The sequence below is a fragment of the Ciconia boyciana genome, chromosome 1 (assembly GCF_034638445.1).
Source record: "Ciconia boyciana chromosome 1, ASM3463844v1, whole genome shotgun sequence".
In the NCBI taxonomy this organism is placed as follows: Eukaryota; Metazoa; Chordata; class Aves; order Ciconiiformes; family Ciconiidae; genus Ciconia; species Ciconia boyciana.
Genome location: NC_132934.1, coordinates 145169685 through 145191369, shown reverse-complemented (window position 1 = coordinate 145191369; position 21685 = coordinate 145169685). Strand labels below are relative to the sequence as shown.

At 41.3% G+C, this 21685-nt stretch overlaps 1 protein-coding gene across 2 annotated transcripts in view; it reads right to left on the bottom strand.

Annotated features, from left to right (window-relative positions):
* The window catches only part of SLC9A7 (solute carrier family 9 member A7), a 78800-nt gene that overhangs the window by 31502 nt on the left and 25613 nt on the right, over positions 1-21685 (bottom strand). For both annotated transcript variants that reach the window (XM_072849597.1, XM_072849596.1), the window contains exons 2-10: positions 10399-10598; positions 8977-9054; positions 8187-8263; positions 7071-7183; positions 5599-5704; positions 5169-5310; positions 1029-1134; positions 588-676; positions 356-469 (exon numbers count right to left, since the gene is read on the bottom strand). In XM_072849597.1, the coding sequence (XP_072705698.1) occupies positions 356-469; positions 588-676; positions 1029-1134; positions 5169-5310; positions 5599-5704; positions 7071-7183; positions 8187-8263; positions 8977-9054; positions 10399-10598 (1025 nt within the window). The remainder of the gene's footprint in view (positions 1-355; positions 470-587; positions 677-1028; positions 1135-5168; positions 5311-5598; positions 5705-7070; positions 7184-8186; positions 8264-8976; positions 9055-10398; positions 10599-21685) is intronic.

The window sequence follows — 21685 nt, the reverse complement described above, 5'->3', positions numbered from 1 at the left end:
TTGGAAGTGAAAAGAAAAAAAATGAATCCTTTCTAGGCCCCCAAAGTTCAAATACAAGAGCAACACAAGCACTGCTGGCTTTCAATAGCCAAGTCACATAGTAAAGCATATTCATCTATTGAAATTATACAACTTCTAGCACTTGCTCAGGTGCAGAGCCAACAACTGTGTGGCACAGAGGCCTTAGGGATTTGATGTAAGGGGTAACCAAAAATTGTTCTCAAAATTCTTGTGCCTGCCAAGACACGAGGGAAACTCAGGTCAGATGCCATCCTCTATTTGGTAAAGCCAACAGACACCACAAGTTTTCAGGCATATAAGACAGAGAAGTCTCACACAAAGCAAAAAAGGATACAAAAGCTCCAATTATGAAAACTGGGCTGAATATATGTTTCTGGAAAGTAAACAGTGCCAAACCCATATAAGAAAATATGAAGTTCTCTGCCAGGAAGTGCAATACCTCAAAGAGCTAGGGAGAAAAAAAAGAGTCACACGTTAATGGCCAAGCAATAAAGCTGCTTTTCAAAAACAATAGTACACAGAACACTACAGCAATACAGTGCACAAACGGTGAAAGACAGTCTTGCCTGCTTAGTGCGACTTCTTGACTCAACTGACAAATTATTGTACGTATAATGCGCCTGCGTAATTCCACAGAAGAGGACAGCCACCACACCTGTGAACAGAATCACATGTAAAAATCAGCCTGTTTACTGTATGAGCTCAACACATTTACCCTTCTCATCTTCTATTAAATTTGTAGACCATCCTTGAGATTTTATGAACTTTATTTTCAACTGAGTTAGATTCTAGGTTGGAATCAGGGGGGAGTTAGGTGTGTGAACCAAACCAGTGCTTTTAAAAGCCACACAGTGAGCTGCACAGTCAATGGCACTGTACAGAACATATAAAAGCTTCAAGCACTAACATCTTGTTTCTCGTCGGAAGGTTTCAACGAGAAAGTGGAAAAAGGGCTGCCAAGACAGACAGGACTTCTGTCTCCATATGCTTGAATCCCAATAACTCACCAGTGAATCCACAAGCTTCTGCAAGCAAGAAAGTGCTCCAGGACATCAAGAAGAAGAGAGCCGTTTCCAGCAGGGGGAAGCAGTGCAACTTTGTAAACTTCGTCACGTTAAGTCATTTGTTAAGGGAGCAAAAATAAATCCTTTGGCTTCTCTGCACCCAGTATTTATGAAAAACACTTTTATGTGCTAATAACCAGTGCTAGTTCGAAAACAAAACACTTAGTCCTGAAAAACATCAATTCCATCACATCAAGACAAACTTCAGAATCAAAGTCTCCCCTTGCAACAGTCAGTTTTGGATATTTCTGCTGCATATCCATGGTATAACTGTGGCTCCACCTCTTTGAAGTAATATCTTACTCTATGCCACATTTCTCTGCAAAGTGCCAGCAGGGAAGGGATATATACCTGGCATTCCTTTTAGATTGTGTGTCTTGGTTTTTCAGGGTTTTTTTTGTTTTGGGTTTGGTGTCGTCCCCCCCCCCAGTAAAGATCCCCCCCATCTTTAAATAAAGCATAAGATACCTTCAGAAGCATTTAATTCACATGGCTGTTCTTTACTACAGTAACCCTAAGATGAAGTAGATTTATCAGAGGTTTTCTGCTCAGATTTGTTGACAAGTCCTTTCCAGCAAGCATGGCTACTTCTGTACTTTGGAGGCAAAACAGAAACCCTGCCTACAACAAAATGTATTTCCTCTCCTTGTGTTGATGTGTTATAGAGTAAAAGACAACTCAGAGCAGTGCAGTCTTTCAATGAGAAGAAAAAACAAGTTCATCTTCCAGAGGAGAGCAAAACTTGAGGAACATCAAACACACTGAATTAACAGTTCATACAGTTACTGAAGAAGTGGAACAGATTTCAGGAGTGTTAAATATAGCTGTTCACATACTACAAAAACGTTGTTCACATATTTTTAGAATTTTGGGGGTTTTTTTCCTCATCACTACTCTGGCAGCAGGTAAACACTGAACAGCTCACTGTACCAGAGGTGCACACAGCTATGCACAAGTCTACTAGAAGACACAGAAAGAAACCATGTGCTAACAGGGGTGGTAGAGAGATCCCTGGTCTTTCTGAAAGCTGACAACTAGCACAATCTTCTCTGAAATCCAAGTGGGAGGATAGCAAGAGCACAGCCAGGACACTTGAACCAGTAAGGTGGTAGGCACTCTCCCCTGTTTATATGAAGGCAACTGGTACCTCAATGGACACATCAAGGCTGCACCATCATCCACCATTGCTTTCCATGTGTAACACAGCTGCATCCTGGGCTCTCTGCAGCACTACACAATCGAAAACTAATGGCAGCACTGCTGCTTGGGGAGCCATGGCTCAATACGGGATAGGGATGTTAAAAGCAATGAGCAGCACCGCTTTTCACAAGGAAATTCACAGGTCCTGGGAGGTCTGGGGCTCACAGCACTCTTGAGCACTTCCTACCAGCAGCAGTCAGGCAGCCCGGAATACTCAGTGGAAACAGTCTCCTGTAGGCTTTATCACAGAATACAGCGTTCACAACAAGCCACAAGTGATTAACACCAGAGGCAAACAGCTGGCAGTGTTTCAATGGGAGTCTGGTTAGGATGAAGCAATCCTGAGGCCAGCCACCCGCTCCTCTCCCACACCTACTTCCTGTTGGCATTCTCTGCTAACTTGGAGGAGGGCAAGGGCTCTGGAACACAGACTCCAGACACACCTTCAGCTGCAACCCTGCTTTGTCAGAAGGCTGCACTCTAAACAAAAGCCCAAACCATCATTAAAAAAAATATATATATATATATATCTCCATGACAGTTGACATTACACCAAATATAAAACTCAGCAATTTTTTAAACAGCTGTTATCCTCCAGAGTCACTTCTCCATATAAACCATGTGTCTCAAACTTTTGATGTACTGTTGCACTAAGCTAATTTTTTCTTTCCCCCTCCTAAACAGACCCATTTTGTAACATCATGCTTCTGAAGCAGCAACATCCACCAGGGCAACAACTAGAACCTGTCTTCCCACAGAGCGCTTGGATAATTCCACCGTAGGTTTATCCCAGTGCCTGGCTCAAGAGGCATTCACGGATGCTTGGGAAACTGGATAGCCACAGTCACTCCATGGGAGAGAAAGAGGTTGAAACTTGTTCCCCTGAAGTTAGGCAAGAGCCCTTGTCAGAACAGATTCCTCATTTCCAGTCTTTTCTGGCAGCTTTGTGAACCAAGCTCTTTATTCCCCTTGCTATTATTGTAAGTAGCTGTACCAAAACATTTCATTAAATCTGAAATGAAAACCTCTGCTCATCATTCTGGTGGAAGAGGACAGTGAGAGAAAGGTAAGGAAAAAAATAATCTTATTATTTAACATAATAATTGACCAAATTGAAGTGTTAATTCAAATTAAATTATTATTTCTGTTTTCTTAACTTAAACATTAAAGCAAGGACAACAAACTTGCTTTATTCCTTAGTCATGGCCTTCTGCTTCACTTCATTTCAACCAGGCAGATTCTGCAATTTAGAAAGAAAAAACGAAGTGGTCAATACCTTAACTGTTATAAAAATAACCACAGACAGTCAGGCCAAGACAGCTTGCTGAAAGCCAGAACAAGTCCACATGTATTATCTGCATCATATTTGGAAACTAAGTATTCCGTCTGTTTTCAAAGGACAACGCATGACTGCATGAAACCCCTCACTTGTAGAGAGGTACAGTTGTAGGTACTTCACAGCTACAGGAATAACAGCCTCTTCACTTCATTCATGACACAAGCTATGGGTTCTAATCAGCTATGAAGAGTAAAATGCAAATCTACAGTTTGATTCTAAAGTATTGCATGGCATTAGGTATTTTTCCAAAAGAAAATAGTTAAAATTGTATAACTGAGCAACAATTTAAGGGGTTTTTTGTTTGTTTTGTTGTTTTCTTTAAAAAAAGAAAACAATCAACCCACAGAGGCTGTCTTCTGAACAGCCTCCCCACTCCCTGCTTCATGCACCCTCTGGAGCACAAACATTAGAAACAGCAAGAACCAATTGCTGCTTCAGAACCATGATTTTACAAAATGGATCTGAATGCATTTCAGCTGTAATTAGTTGCTAATCAGCAAGCCAAAAAACATAGCAACAGTATTTGACCAGCTAGAGCTATGGATGGCCAGTAGCCTAAAAGCCAGATGAAGAATCATGGTTCTGGGCCATATCGACTGCAGAACAGTGGAACTGGAAGACCAAATATTAAAGCATCATGGCACATCTTCCCCTTATACCTGAAGGGTTACCATTATGCAGACATATATCAGACAAATCTGCACGGTGTGTATATAACAAGACATGGTTGAGACATTATCACTTAAGAGGAAGAATCACAGGTTCATGATTATTCTATAAAATATCACATTCTACCCTTTTTAGATCAGTTTTCAGAAACCTAGGCAGATCAAAGCAATTTGGGATGTGTACAAATATACTAGCTAGTCTAAAAGCAAAGAATTTGAATTTTTTTTTCCTGAAGAAGCATCACAATTTCTAGAGCAGGTCAGGCTTAATAAGGTCCACTACCTAAACCTAAAACAAAACCCACACAGATCACTCACTGAGCACCTCAGAGCTCTAATCAAATAGCGGCAGTAAGCTTCAAAAGAGCAGGACAGGTCATGCAAAGCACATCATGTTATGATGTTAACTCTGGTAGAGATACAGTCTTATCCAAGACAGATGGCAGAAAGGTTAAATGCAGAACTCTGAAAGAACCCTGTGGGGTCAGAAATAGCTATTAATGATTTTGCTGACAACAGAATCAAACACCAGCTATCACATGAGATGTCTTTCAAGCCTAATAATAATATTTTTTTTAAATTTCCTATAAAGAAACTGAACATTAGGACATGTCCATTTAGGGCCTCCCCTCGGCTTGCAGCATGCAGCAACATCAGTAAAATTTATAGCGTGGCTACTGTTATATTCGAAAAAGGTGATTTCTGTGGGTACCTATATGTCTTTCTACAGGCAAAGGTTACATGAATACTGAACACATCTTCACACTCAGATTAAAACAAGCTAGTGTCAACATTGCTATAGTTGGAAACAGGTGAGCCCTGTTAGTACCTGAATGTAGCATCTAGTCTGGAAGAGCTAAACGTGAAAAAGGATATCAGAGCTGTCACAACCCCTGTCACTGCTCCCATCATGAAAGAACCACTGAATATTCCCAGGAAAACACCAACAGACTTGAAAAATGCTGCTGCATCAAAAGCATGGGTATTTTCACCTGTTGGCTGGTAGGCAACTATAGATCTAGAAAGAGAGTAACACAATGAGAAGTTAGAAGTGGCATCAGAAGATTTTTATTCCATAACAGCAACACCTGAGCAACAGAAGAGATAATCCCATACTGAAAGCAAATTTGCCTTTCTGGTTTATGTATGCATGAAGGATCTTGGCAAATGTTTGCAATGTCTATTCATTCAGTTCAAGACAATCCATTTAAATTCAAAATAACATTCCTCTGAAAAAGCATTTATTTTAGATAAATACCAAAAGCAATTAAGTAATTTCAGAGTAGAAATTCAGGTAGTTACTTACGAAGATAACACAATGGCAACAGCGTCATTCAACACGCTCTCCCCAAACAGAAGGGCATAGAGATCGACATCAGCATGCAGTTCATTAAATATTGCTAGCACGGTAACTACAGAAAGAAAAGAGAAAAAACACACTGGCTGACTTCCAGAACGACTGTATGAGCTGACGGAGCAGACTTTCCAGTTTGCCTAAAGCAACAAAACCCAGGAATTGAAGTACAGGATCAAAATTAAACTGGGAAACAGACTAGTCATGTTTATCTATAGGTAAGCAATTCCACCATCAGTTTTAGGGCAGCTCCATTAGGAGGTGGCTCTGTTGTCCTCCCATCTGCACAGTGTTTATAGGAAAGCCCCCATGATCAAGGGGCACGTGGCAGGCAAAGCACTTCTACCAAAGCCCTGATGTTCTTTGTAGAACTTGTTCCATATAAGATAATCAACAAAACCTCGTGCAGCTCTTGCTATTTTTAAAGGCTGTATGGATTGTTAACATCGCTTTACTATTTCAGCCATTGTAAAATAGTGCTAATAATCCTAAGTGTTCCCCAAAGCACATGCTATGCCACAGGAGCGTGCATTTGCACAGAATTTGAAAAGGGCAAGACTGCTAAATATTTATAACCATCCTTTCAAGAAACTTAAGTCTCAGATGAAAGACCGTGATCTTGAAGATGTTCCCATATATGAGCTTCAGAAAAATCACATGGTGATTTTTTGCATAAATTGTGTGCAACAGCCAGCTGTTCAGAGCTCAGCTCAATCACAGGAGATACTTCCCATTTTTGCACAAATCACCACGGAGCACCTCAAATAAGCTGTTTTAAATGTCAAGCTTCATACTTCACCACTTCCTACCCCGGCCCCTGACACACACCAGCTCTCCAGACTGACCTGTCAAGCAAGACACCCCTATGTGAGCCTGCTGGACTTTGAAGGATGACTAGATTATTTTGGCAAAAGCTCAAATTACTTTGCCAGAAGAGCATTGTTCTCCTTAAACTTGTAAAACATGAAGTTCATTTGAAGGAGAAAAAAAAAATTCCCCACACCTAAAAAGCCTAAAAGTCTCAAATACTGCTCATAAATTATCCAATGTCCCAAGCAAGGTAGCTAAAGAAGGAAGTCCTGCTATCCAGATGATGTAATAATTTAATCTATTTGCAGTCTTAAACTTGATGCACACTAACCAAAAAACCTACTGGGGGGAAAAAAAAATATTTAAAGTATTTGAACAGGAAAGTTACATTTTTCCCCCAAACATACCATCACATCATACCAGTCCAGCACCAAACAGACAGAGAACAGCTTTCACAACACTCATAATTTGCATGCATTTCAGAGAAAAGGATCAGAGATACTAGCATAACATAACTGAAAATAAAGTGCTGTTAATATCTTCATGCTATGCAGCCAACAATCCTAGTAATAGCATTATTTTGGAAGGTTATTAAAAAATGTTCAGCGAGCTACCTGGATCAGTGGCAGATATTATCGCTCCAAAGAGGAGGCAGTCTGTATAATAGAATTTATCAGAGAGCTGACCCACCAACTTCATTAGTTTCACAACCCCATACATGAGATTCCTGAAGAGAAAGAGGATAAAACAGTCCAAGTCAAACAAGTTGGTGCATTTCAGACAGGCAAAGGAAAAGCACAAGCAACAATATTTCAGGCGGGCTTGGTTATGCTACAGCTCTGTGGGACACTGCCACAGTTTAACACTAAGCTCTCAAAATTAATTTTCCTCTTTTCCCTATGAACTGAGTCAAGTGATATATGATCCAGAATATATAATTTAAAACCGGTAAGCAAAGCATGAAATCTATTCGCACAACTAGTACACAGAATCTACAGGTTGTTTCCTTTTTCCACCAAAGGGAACGTTTTCCCCGCTCAAAATTCCCCTCAGTACTGCTTCTCCCAACACAGTACATAAGCCAAAAGCTCTGAGCTAAGAATAGCCTTCAAAGTATTTCTCTAGAAATTCTTTGAGACACAAACCAAGGTCATCTATGCAATTCAGGATTTCTGTATTTCAGAATATCCATACACCAGACACAGTAATATTAGCAGCATAAGAGATAGTATGCAAGTAAACCAACGTGACTAGCTATCTTAAACTAAAGACATGTGTACGTATACACATAAAATGCTATATATACACATATGCAGAGAGAGAAAGAGAGCACGCGCACGCATGTGGGTAGTGAAAGGGACATCTCTAAAAGTTTGAAAGCTAAAATACTATTATGAGTAGTGTCCACAATTCAAGTTAAAGTCAATTCCAGTAAGGGTCTAACAAGGTTTTGTTTGGGACTGGACCATTACATCAAAAACTCAACATTGCTCTTTAGTACTGTGGACTTGTCAAGTGATTCAAACTTGACAATACCATTTCAAGGGACAGTATTGTTTAGAAGTGGGATGAATCTCAGCAGAAGTTACATTTGCATTTTGTCTGGAGGATACATGAATAAAATCCTGAAACAAACAAATTACAAAATTGAGGCAATCTGGAAAGCTCAACATACACTTTGTCAACTTAAACTTTAGTATAGAAAGGAACTGATATCAGAGTTCACTTACCCAATAATAAAACAAGAGACTGCTGTTCCTAAAAAGGCGTAAGCCAAAATGGACCCCAAATTCCTGAAAAAGTGTCTCTGCATAGGAAAGAGAGGTTTACATACTTAAAGCAAGTTATATCATGATGTTGTATGTTCAAAAACATACAACACACTTGCATTAAAACACAGAAACATCCCTCCATTTCAGAGAAATTCTTCCATTACTCCAATGTAAATTCTGTCCAACTTCAATAAATTGAATAAACCAAATCTGAACCATGTATTAAATCCTACATGGAGCTTATTGACAGGAAGCTTTCCACACAAATGTTTTCATAAGAGATGTAAGACTTAGCTGCAAAACCAAAAAACAGCACCAATTCATGTTATCTTCAAGCAAGAGCAGAATCTGGGCCCTTCTGCCATTCAGTGTCTGGCACATCCCCACTGGGATTCAGGTTTGGGTCCACTTCTCAGCATAATTTACTGCATTTAGGATAGTTGAGAAGGACCAAAACAATTCATATCAGGACACATTTTAATTTAAATGAAATGGATGTTAACCTCTGGCAAAGTTCAAAGGAAAACAAATCAGCAAGATTAAGTAGAGTTTAATGTGTTTATAGTAAAAAGTACCTGTATTTTCTCTTAAAACAATATGACTTAACCATCTATGGAAGACATGAGATTTTTCTTACTGCCATAAAAAAAAAAAAATGCTTGAAGTGGAGACTGTACTCCTGAACAAATCAGCAGTCTCACATTAAAAAAAAAAAAGGCTATTCTCCTCAGAAAATTATTACACTTACTTTCTTCAGGCTATAACCAGCATGAAAAATAATAGGAGGCAACAGAATGTTGAAAAAGACTTCTGGGTCAAATGTTACCTAAAAAATAAAATATGAAACTTCAATTAGAAAGAGACATACACAAATTGTTAGGTATTTTTCCTCTTTCATTTTCTGACAACTACTATTTTTGGATGTTGAAATAGCAAACAACTGGCTAAGCTGACCCTCCAAAATACTGGCCAGCTCTATACATATGCAGCAGCAAAAAGCAGCAGCTTTTCATGATAAACAACATCTAGAAAAACAGACATTACATCCACTGCCAGTGATAGTCTTGCAGCAGTCACAAACACAGTCCCCTCTTTAAATTAAAAAATTCTAATTGAAATTATGCTGGAGAAGATATCTCTTAGTGTGGTAAATGATATTCATGTATTTGCAGATGAGATGCTATTTAAGATTTATTTATTTAGTTAGTTAGTTATTTTTGGTGAGTCTAGCCCCTGCACAGCTGTTGTAAGCCAATCAGGTCAGATACAAAACTGGTTTTCAGGAATTGGGATCATCCATCACTTCCCTGTATTTCAGTGCAAGCTCCAGATATCCATGAAAGACTACACTAGAGTAAGGAACAAAACCTAACATTTAAAATCCAAGCAGAAGACCTGCACACATGTGAGACTAACGAGGCTGTCTTCACCCCTGTCTAAGCACAGGCTAGAAAACAAACACAAGTGTGCACTCCCAGAATAGGATTCATTTCAGCTAACTTTATACGTACCTGTCTGCTGCAGATATCTAAACAGCCACACAAGCTCTCTTCATAGTCAGCAGAAAGAAGCATTTTTACGTTACAAGCCTAAAGTCTCAATCCTATACTTCAAAGTTTAGGTTTGATACATGCAAAAGGTGGTTAATTCCTGACACTGAATAGAATATAGCAGATCAGAGTAACAGTTAATAGACGAATTTCACTTCCAATACCAGACTGTCTCATTTAGTGGATTATAGGAACATAAGCAGTAACTATTTCCTGACAATAAACAGATTAAAAAACCCCAGGAAAACCACCACTAAGAAACAATCACTTTTCACTAAGAAAATATCATTTTCTTTATATTGTATTATACAAGGCAGCATCAGGCTTTTTTTGTTCAGCCGGTGTTCATGAATTCTACAGATGTTAGAAACATACACTAAGTCTTCAAACAGCAATGAGGGCTTTGGGAAAGCACTACATACATGCAACAGAGCACAGTTTCACTGGCAGCGATATAATACAGAAGGTGCTTTTGAATTAAGCATTGAAGTGCTGTTACTATCAGGAATACAGACACTTGATACTACCCAACATTCAAATGGGATGGTGTGGGGAGGAGGTAGGGAAGCACAGATAAAGGAGAAACACTCAGCCAAGCACAAGAAATGGTCTACCCTCACCTTTCGCAACATGTCATTTTGCTCCACGTTGTGGATCTTCCCAGGGCTTATTTCCCCTTTGAGCGTATACTCAAAGAACTTCCCGCTGACGTTGACCAGCAGGGTTGTAAACGGCCTGTCCTCCTGCGAGCAGCTGAATGGCTTGTCATGGCCGCTGGTAGAGGGAGTCCCATATCTCAAGATCACTCCGACTATGAGACCTGGAAGAGAGTTAAAAATCCATGAGGCTACTCCTGTACCTAACCTTCTAGTTTCAAATAACATCCAAGGTATAATGCATGAGCCTTTCAAGCGTACATGCATCAAACGTTTTGCAGTGAGCCGTTACTATCAGTTTCCTGCAGAGGAAGAGAGGCCCTGAGCACATCAAAACTACCGATGAATTTATAAAATCTGGTATCTGCCTGAAGGGACAAACAAAATACTCTGTTTCATGTTTTGTTTTCCTCACCCTCATTCACACTTCTAATGTATAAACCCCGAGTTGTGCGAGAGGCTAAACACTAGGACGCATCAAACACATTTCACCTGCCTAAGGGCAGAACCGAGTAGATACACCATTGCCAGCAAATAAAGACTGCTGAAAACATGTGACCATAACTGAGCTGAAACAGTGATGTTTGCCATAATATTTTATGGCTGCAACAAGGATGCAGCTTTTTTGCCTGGCAATTCTAAGCAAGCAGACAACGCTTGTTGCCCAATCTCCTGGGTACTCTGCAAACTTTGCAACTAAAATTTGGATGACACGCACAAAGAAGCCAGCTACGTGCCTTTTGCAAGCATTTTCCACATCTCACAAAACCAAAAACAAAGTAAGGTAAAAAATGAGCAATCATTAAAGACCTGAGATTCAGGAATATAAGAAGAATTAGTCAGCCAGCCTAGATAAAATCCAACCAGAAAACACCATCAGTAAGGGATGCATCAAACACAATGACAAAAAAATAATTTGTAACCTAATGGAAGGGCCATGCCAGGAGGCTGGAGAAACACAAGGTTTTAACTGAGCACCATTCCTTTTACAGTGTACTAAGAAAAGAACAAGACTCCAGTTCTGCAGAGAGAATGTGTAAGAACAGTCAAAGTGGTTTTGGTCTGGTAAGTAAATAAATTGATACCCGTTTCCTAAAGGCTCCCCTGTCACCTTAACATGATCTGCAATTTAATCTTCGTTCCAGACAACTGCAAGATGAAGATGGATGTTTGATCCTTTTGTTGACAAGTCAGTAGTCCATGTTGGTTTTGCTCCCTGTGACCCTCACTTTGCATCCAAAGATCTGTTTTCCCAGATGGTAAAATGAAGTTGACAGGTAATAACCAGAGAATAAGTGAGCTATAACAAAGAAAAAAATCCTACCACACACCACAAAAAACCCCAAACAGACTTATCTTCATGGCATAGCGTAAAGAGTAACCAAACTGTACCCCAAAAAAGCCAAACAAAAGAACACACCTCATTCTCTTCAAGTTCAGAGTGGAAAAATAGTTTTAATGCAAGAGAAGGTGCAGCAGGTAGTAGCTGTGACACTAGCAGGCAGCTCGCCTCTGGCCTTCTTTCTCTACGATCAAGAGAACATAGCAGCAACAAGATCATTAAAAAGTAACCGGAAGATTAAGATGTATTTTATTTAGAAAAGAGAATTACATACTCAAAGAGAACACGGGAAGAAACGCCCTCAGCAAGATAAACCTACTTACTGAAATTTCAAATGCTGACAATTTAAATACAGAGGTTTATACAAGCATGCTCCTAACAACCCTGGAGCCTTTTATAGCTACGCATGACGGATGCAGCAGAAATGCAACTCTGCACAAAGTGACAGGTTAGGGCCAGTCACCTCCAAGCCACTTGTCCTACCATGGCTAGAGACATCTTCACCAACCCAGCCAGGCAAGCAGCCAAAGCTTTCTGCTGCTCTCACCCCCTCACACCTAGGAAGAGCTAGGCTCACAGAATACATCAGGAAGACTGTCTGTGTTAAAAACTGATCTAACCAGCATCAGCCAGAAATCCTGTAGTAAAGCAGAAGCCAGAATGAAAACTGTACAGATGAGCTTATGCATAGCAGTGGCACAAAGCCAGATCTATACTGCTACTAAGCTGAGAACAGAGAGGGGGACACCGATAGACGTAATAGCTTCTTAGGCTCAGAGACTGTCCTTCAGTGAATTAATTGCAAAAGCAGATGGGAAACCCCCGTTGCTATCGCATTAGCAAGATGCACTGGAGAGCAGGATGTGATTGCATTATACAACTGGATATAATCTACTCATATGTTTTCCTCCCATAATAAAATATACCAGTTATTTTAAAATAAGTTTGGAAGATACGCCAGTTATATCCATAATTGATACCCAGTGTTTGAAGTGAAACATCCTTTAACCCTCAGAGTCCCACGGCCCAGCTAACACAGCTACAGGGAAATATACTGTTTTCATATACCTTCTACTAATAAAATACCAAACTGGACAACTTTTGCACTGAGCACCGCACTGTTTGGGAACATCCGATCCCTGCTGCCAGGCTGCTGTCTCGCAGCAGGATGCAGCTGGGGCCAGGGTGGCCAGTGTCGAAGCAGGAAGCCAGCAGAAGCAGTGGCAGCTGGTCAAGGCAAGGTGCAGTCAACTGGCTAAAGCTACAGGGGGCTCAGTTGCGAAAATAGAAGGTGTGAAAATAGAAGGAGCCAAGGAAGCCACACAAATACCACAGACAGCTTTACTAGCAAAAAATACTAGGCACTTGGTAGTTCAAAAGATGAGTTAAGAGATGGTAAAGTTCCTCAACCTTACAAAGCTACAGGCATACTTCTGTATTTATCACACAGTCCCAAAATAACAGGTTTTGAACATGGAAGTGAAATGCATCAACTGGACACATTTGACAGACGTGAGCTGCAGAAATCCTGAAGTCATTAATGCTTTTTCTAAAAAATTTAAAGTCTTCATGGAAAACCGTGTGGAAGTATTTTCAGTTTTCCAATGAACTTCAAGTCTTCTACACACTAAGAAGTTACTGGACTTGTTAGATGATTTCTACATCCCATCTCACCCAATAAAACAACATTAACAAAGCTTATATATTTAATCGGCCCCCAAGGTCCCCCAAAAAAAAAACCCTAAAAACCCAAGCACTTTTCAGGCAGACCAAAGAGTCTGATTTACAGCTTCAGAAAGGATGCCCTTCTAAGATGCCTGCCATTAGGTATTACACGGAAGGCCAGGGCATCCTCTATAAATTCTCTCTGGATACTTGATTTCAACAATTTTAGGAGTGTCAGAGTTGCAGCTGCAGAACAAAAACAAAAAAGAAAGAGAGACCTAGAAGTGCTCAATGGACAAACCTAGTGGGATACTCTAGACTTACTTCTAGGCTGTTAACACAAGCATAAATTCAGTATAGCTCTGCTGCTTATTTGGAAGCAAGGGGAGGGATGGAGGCTGGAGGCTAGGAACAGATACAGCAGAATCAGTACACAAACTGTGTTACTTCTGCACAACAAGGTCTCACTGGTGAAGAGTTTATGGAGAACCTGGATCAACAGAGCAAATATTTATCTGACTGCTTAAGAACATTTTACCTCTTCAAAAAAGAAACCTCTAGGGCCACTAATCCAGCACTGTATTTTACTGCAAGGCTGTCACAAGAGAAAAAAAGCTAGAAATGGGCTACAAATACTTCAAAATCTGAGAAGAGCCTTACTTTCTAAGTTTGGGTTTGTGGTAACTGTTGCAAGGGCAAGTTTACAGCACTGCTCAAAGACTCTCAGGAAGGATGATCTCAAAAATTAATACTCGATGCCCTGTACGCACGACTTGATTCTCTTTCAACTTTTAAGAGGGAAAGCATTTATGCCGGTATCTTGCATGTACACTGCCAATCACGCAGCTAGTACACAAAGAACATCTTACTGGAAATGGAGCATTAAAAAGCTAGGAATATTTTCTCCCTTTTAAAACAAATCACTACTGATAATAAAAATCATTAGACTTCAGACATAGTCAACACCAATCTACACAATACACCATTTAAAATGGCGTATTTACTTCTGGTTTTGTTTGAACACAGAGCTCACTGAAGTGAGAATATGAATTCAGATAGGTAAGTGCAACTGCGAGCGCCTGTCCCTGGTCAGAGCCGAGCTCTGCGTAGTTTCCAGCCCAGGTCTCTGCTGAAGAGCCAGCCCTGAGGTTTCAGGGAGCTTCAGCAGGCAGCAGTCTGCAGGAACCGGACAGTTCACACAGTTCAATCAGTGAATTCAAACTGTGAATCAGTGGGCTGGATCAACCTGTGAACTCAAACCTGTTTAGATACCGTTTCTTTCATACGCTCCTGGTAAAGAGCCAGGCGCCAGATACTGAGGGTTCTTCCCTATGCAGTGCAGTTTGTATTAACCACATTTCAACTCAAAGGAGACTCAGCAGAGGTCTTATTGCTGTTTGCAGCTATCTACTGGGAACACAGAAAAGAGATGGACAAACTCTTCCTAAAAGTACATGGTGATTAAGACTAAAGGCAACAAACTTGTTGTAATGCAGGGAAAAAAAAAATTAGGTAAGGTTTGGTTTTATTTTTAAACAATGAAGTGGTTAAGCATCAGAATAGGCTTTCCAGAAAGGCTGTATGATCTCCATCCTTGCATATAGCCAAAACTCATGTGAATATGGCCCCATGACACAAGCTATGGGAGCCTGCTGTGAGCAGAGTGCTGGACAAGACTATGTCCAGAGGTCCTTTTCAGCCTAGATTATTCTGCAATTCATACTCTTTCCCATGAACATTTGGACCCCTCAGACAGGTACTTTAGGCTGCAAAGGTTTCTTTAAAAGCAACTTTGTTGCTTCCTGGGTCAGTCTCGGGGATTTCTGTTGTGTTGGAGTTGGGTTGGGTTTTTTTTGTTTAAATGACAGACTGCACTGCTGACTCTAAGTCAGGGGAATGGCAGAAGAAATGGCAATATAAGAGTCTGATCATAAAAGCCAAAGTGATCCAGCAGACCAGGAAGGGGATGCTTTTACTTCCTCAGTCGACCCTGACTAGCCCCCTGCCCTGGGCCACAACTCTCCCGATGGAAGGCAGGCAGAGGGGGTGACCAGGAGATGTTCAACTAATGTTAATACCAGATAAATACAGAAAAGCAGGTTCTGTGATACAGCAGAGAAAGCACTTGCTAGTAGACCTTCCTTTTTTTAAATGTAAAGGTAGCAAATTTTGATAGCAACACTACAGCAAACCATTGCCTGGTTTGTCAAGCTGGGCAGCCCTGTCAGTGGTGAGACCCAGTCTCACCTCGGCACACAGCCTGTCTTTCCTTAGTGCAGCCCACACAGAGGCAGAATAGTGTATTTCGGCTACTTGGACACCAGCTTCCTTGTGGTGCAAGGTGATGGCGAGTAAAATACCTGTTTGCTTTTGAAAAAAAAAAACAAAAAACAAAAAAAACCAAACAAAACACCACAAAAAACCCCACACATAAGGAATACATAAAAAGGATTTCTTACATTTGAAAGTCTAAATTTTTTTTCCTCCATAGTCCCAAACTAAACTTTTTACCAGCTTGAAGACAAAGAAACAAAAGATGAAGAAAAACTTGGCAAGAAGGATGAAAGCAAGCCCTGGAAGTATTTTCAAGGCAAAAGACTAATAATATTTATCACACAGCTTGTCTTACTGTAGGATGTTTGTGTGCACCAAGATATCACAGTTGGAAAGTTTTACTTTAAATAGTCGGAAACACCAACAGAGAATGTATTTTTCCTAATACAGGGTCAACCTTTGAACCTCACAGTCCACACGTTCAAATTTGACAGCGATTTATGAGGAAGTTTCAACACTTCTTACAAAGTAGCTCAAGCATTGTTTCTGATCCAGAACTGAGCTGGTAGTGTTGTACATTAAAAAAATCAGATCAAACATTACGTACCACCCCCAGAAGCGCTAACAACCCACTCTCTATACCATTTGCTTGCCATTCACTGTGCTATCACATACAGGAGTGCAGAGGAACCCTTGAGGAAGGGTTAAACAAGTGACTGCAGAGCTCCAGACCTCCGTTATGGTCTCGCACTCAGCTTGGCTAATCTATTAGCTACTTTCTTAATGGTGCAACGTTGCCAGCATGGCATTCATCAGCTTGTCACGTCACTGCAGAAGATGAGAGACTTGAAAAATGGGATGCCTGTTTTGAAATTAATCCTCATCTTTGGCAGTTTATGTTCAGCAGTGTAAACACAAGACAAGTCCTCATCGCATGTCAGTTAAAAAAAAAAAGGCATTTTTTTGACAGGGAATGGAGGCAGGTGATGCCAATTCTTGAAGTCTGAAGGAAATTTGGGGGCTATCCAAAACCTGAAATGCTGAATAACAGATTCAAGGTCATGCTTTGTCATTGCCTTACGGAGATTTTAGATACGGAAGTTAAAAGACAGTAAACAAGCTTATAATTCTTCCTTGTAGGCACACATAGCAATATGCTATCAAGGGCATCTTTGTAATAAGTGTTTTATTAACTTCTTAAATAAGCCAAACTAAGCATAGTTTTGAATTTAAATAAGCAGATTACTAAAAAAAAAAATGTTATTGGGACACTGGAGAACCAAATGTCAAATTAACTTGCTGGCTCTGCACTGCTGGACACATGCTCACCATGCACACCCTTGCCTTCTCACACCCAAGCCTTGCATTCCAAAAAACCCACAAGAGTGTCTGTGATGGTCAAAAATGCCTTCTGACTAACTGTTGCTTTGGTTTTTCCTAGGGGAACTAATTCTTTTTCAGGTCATGTCATGTTAGTGTGATCTACGTACTCATATGCATAGTGAAATGGTCAAAGAAAATTCATGAACTATGGAAGCAGACAGATATGCTTTATTCTTTACAGAATAAAGAAATATATGTTCTTAGTGATGATGGGGTTAAAGAACAGGTTTAAGATAGAAAAAAGTAATTTAAAAATACAACTATCGAGAGATTTAAGCAGAAGACTGCTTTGGAATTTCAGTAGTTAATTTCTGAAGAATCATTAAGTTTCACACATAGCTTCACATTTGCACAGGAGAGTTATAACTCCAGAAAAATTAGTTTGTTCCAAATAAGATGGCAACCACAGAAACATGATCATAAAAATGCAGCAAAATGATAACCAGTAAGAAAAATTGCTCCCCGTATTCTCCCCTAGAACCTAAAAATCCAGAAAACAGAGTTAAAAAAACAAAAACCCACAACAAACCACAACCCCATATCATATATTGAACAGCCTCAACTGAAGGCTCAGCCCTGGAAGAAACTGCTGTCCTGTGGTAAGAACATGTGGCCTCTGGTCCAAGCACAGGACTGTGAGTCAAGGCTCCTGACCCAATTCCCAGCTTTAGCAGTGACTCAGTGGAAGAGCTTAGACAGGCCACAGAAGACAATTTAAAGAGACACTCTCAACTTAGAAATAAGATACCACAGTTAGAAAAGGCACAGGTATTTGTCAGCAATTACAAAGAAGGACAGAGTTTGCAACTAATCTCAACTCTCCTTGTTCATGTGTTTTCAAGTTAATTTACAGCATAACCATTGTTTCAGGCAACACAGATTTAACAAAGCACTTGCTGTTAAATATTTTATACGTAACATTTAAAAAGACTCTTTGTACTTTCAGAAGCATAAGTATTCTTCCTTAGCTATAAACCCCAAAGCAGTTAAAGCCATACACATACTAATGCCACACACATTCCCCTGGAGCCATGAGCTGCAATGGGCAACCACAAAGACACTAACCTCTGCCACCCTGCGATTCCTTTCCCTTGCCCCGTACAGAAATAGCTCCCTAACAGGGCGTCAACTGCAACTGGGCCCAGTCCCCTGCGGCAGGAGCAGAGCTGAAGCATTTCTTGCAGCACAGATTTCTAAGCCAGATGAGGAAAAACCCCAAACACTGAGATGCTTTCCCCCAGGCACACTGGTGACTACACTGGCACCCGAGAAGAACAAACAGCAGGAACAGCAACTCTATGGTAGATAACAGAAAAATTCCTATTTAATCGTTGTGTTGTGTTACTGCTTTTCTCTCCATTTACATAGGCCAAGCGTTTCTAGCATGCATATCTCAAACAGGAGGCCACAAGCTCCTCAGAGTCCGAAAAAGAATAACATCAAGCCTCTTGTTACAAAAAGCTTTACACTAATATCACCTGGCTCAGGCATTAGCAAGAAATGAGGCTTCCCAGTTTAAAAGAAAAAAGCCCAGACAATAATTATTCCCCCCCTGAAACATGCTGTAAAGCTTCAGCAGAAGGAGTTATTAATCTGTCATTGCAAGCAGTCAGGCTTCAATCTGCAACCCCATTGAAACTCATTAAGCAGCAGCAATCTCTTTGCTGACACTCATTTAATTTTGAAGGTTTGACATAAGGAGAGGATGAAGGGGGAAGGGGCAGGAAATACATCCATCTCGGCATGGCTTTGGGTTCAAAGACCCCACAATAGCTACAAGGAGAGCTGTTAACTATAGATAAGCCTATTTTCTTGCTGTAAGGAGTTCTGCATCCCAGCCACAAGCCTTTGCTCATTTGAAGGATATTTAAGGTGATGGATGTATGTGGAGGCCTTCATCCTAAAAACCATTTCTGGGAGCTTCTGATTAGGACAGGGGCTCAAGAAAAGTCTTAGGAAGAAAAGAACAGGAAGAAGTTTGAGCAAGGTAAATGAACTAAAATCTGCATCAGAAAGGTTTTCAGTTGTCTCAGGGAGAACTTCCCAGTACTTCTGTGCTGGTTTTGGCTGGGGTAGAGTGAATTTTCTCCATAGTAACTAGTATGGGGCTATGTTTTGGATTTGTGCTGGAAACAGTATTGATAATACAGGGATGTTTTTGTTATTGCTGAGCAGTGCTTACACAGAGTCAAAGCCTCTTCTGCTTCTCACCCCACCCCACCAGCGAGGAGGCTGGGGGGTTCACAAAGAGTTGGGAGGGGACACAGCTGGGACAGCTGACCCCAGCTGACCAAAGGGCTATTCCATACCATATGGCATCATGTTCAGTATATAAAGCTGGGGGAAGAAGGAAGGGAGGGACATTCGGGGTGGTGGCATTTGTCTTCCCAAGTAACCATTACGCACGATGGAGCCCTGCTTTCCTGGAGATGGCTGAACACCTGCCTGCCCATGGGAAGCAGTGAATGAATTCCTTGTTTTGCTTTGCTTGTGTGTGCGTGGCTTTTGCTTTCCCTATTAAACTGTCTTTATCTCAACTCACGAGTTTTCTCAGTTTTGCTCTTCTGATTCTCTCCCCCATCCCACCAGGGGGGAGTGAGCAAGTGACTGTGTGGGGCTTAGTTGCTGGCTGGGATTAAACCACAACAGTTCTTTTAGGCGCCCAACATGGGGCTTGAAAGGTTTGAGATAGACAGGTTTAATTGGAATGTGCTAGATCAAATTTATAGCTGTTATTGCTGTTTAGCTTTTAATTGACAGGCTTCTGTGCTTGCCATGGGGCTCGCCTGCATTATTGTATATTAGAGTCTAGTGCTCGTTAGTGGTTGCTTTTTGCTTTCACTGCTTGTTATACTGCTTATCATCTTACCTTGCTGTGCCTGGGAACACATGTTCTGACAATAGCAATGGCCACGTGCCTGGGCTGGCAGATGGCCAGGGCATCGCTGCTGTTTCTGTGCTGCTGTACTGGACAGGCTGGAACTCCAGTACAAACTTGAGTTGAAGAGACTGTGACCTGTAGGTGAGTCCACACAGGAGCAGGACACCCAAAGCATCTGCAGCCATGGATAAACCCATGCCAGAGCAGGTACATCTCAAAGTGTCTGTGGCCATGGTTACATCTGTGCCACAGCAGGTACACCTCTGAAGGGATTGTGGCCCAAGGATAAGTCCACACTGGACAAGATACATCTCGAAGCATCTGTGGCTGTGCATGAGGCCATGCTGGAGCACCTCAAGCGTGTGGCCATGGATAAGCCCATGACAAAGCATGTACACCCGTGGAGGGACTGCAGCCATGGGTAAGGCCATGTTGGAGCAGGTTTACTTCTGAAGAGTCTGTGGCTGTGGGTAAGGCCACACTGGAACAGGTGCACCTCAAAGCAACTGTGGCTGTAGATAAGCCTATGCTGCAGCAGGTGTACCCCTGGAGAGACTGTGACTCATATATAAGGCTCCACTTGGAGCACATACACCTCTAAGGGACTGCAGTCTGTGGATAAGTCCAAGCTGGAGCAGGGGCAAGGGGAGGAGTTCACTGCAATGTTAAACCCTATGGTCTGGTCCAAAGGGACCAGGGGTAGACATTGTAATGGAAATACCTTTAAATTGTTGTAACCCATTATTTGAGTTGCATGTCATAGGAATTACTATAGCAGGAACCACCTGAACCAATGGAGGAGAAGCCTTACAAGAAGCAGTGCAAGTGCAGCAGTGACCCGACCTGAGCTGGCTTTGGTGCCCAGTAACTCCAGGCAATCCACCACCTCTCCTGTCCTGAGCGACCACCAAAAGAGACGGAGCCCAAAGTCATGGACTAAATGAACTCAGTGGACATTTGTGGACATTTCACAGACATTTCATAGAGGTGGTCTGTAGACTAAGGGAATGATATCTGTGTATTGTATCAAAGGATGGGAAGGGGGGTGGTGGGTAATGAGAATGTATTGGATGGTGTGGGGCACAAGCATGACATAAATGGTATTGAATAAGGGGTGGAGACTGTGCTGGTTGTGGCTGGGATAGAGTTAATTTTCTCCATAGTAGCTAGTATGGGGCTATATTTTGGAGTTGTGCTGGAAACAGTGTTGATAATACAGAGATGTTTTTGTTATTGCTGAGCAGTGCTTACACAGAGTCAAAGCCTATTCTGCTTCTCACACCACCTCCCCAAGTGAGTAGGCTGGGGGTTCACAAAGAGTTGGGAGGGGACACAGCTAGGACACCTGACCACAACTGACCAAAGGGACATCATGCTTAGTATATAAAGCTGGAGGAAGAAGAAGAAGAAAGGGGAGGATGTTTGGGGTGGTGGCGTTTTGTCTTCCTAAGTGACCTTTACACGTGATGGAGCCCTGCTTTCCTGGAGATGGCTGAACACCTGCCTGCCCATGGGAAGTAGTGAATGAATTCCTTGTTTTGCTTTGCTTGCATGTGTGGCTTTTGCTTTACCTCTGTTAAACTGTCTTTACCTCAATCCACAGATTTTCTCACTTTTATCCTTCCAATTCTCTCCCCCATCTCACCAGGGGGGGAGTGAGCAAGTGTGTGTGTAGTGCTTAGTTGCCAGCTGGGGTTAAACCACAA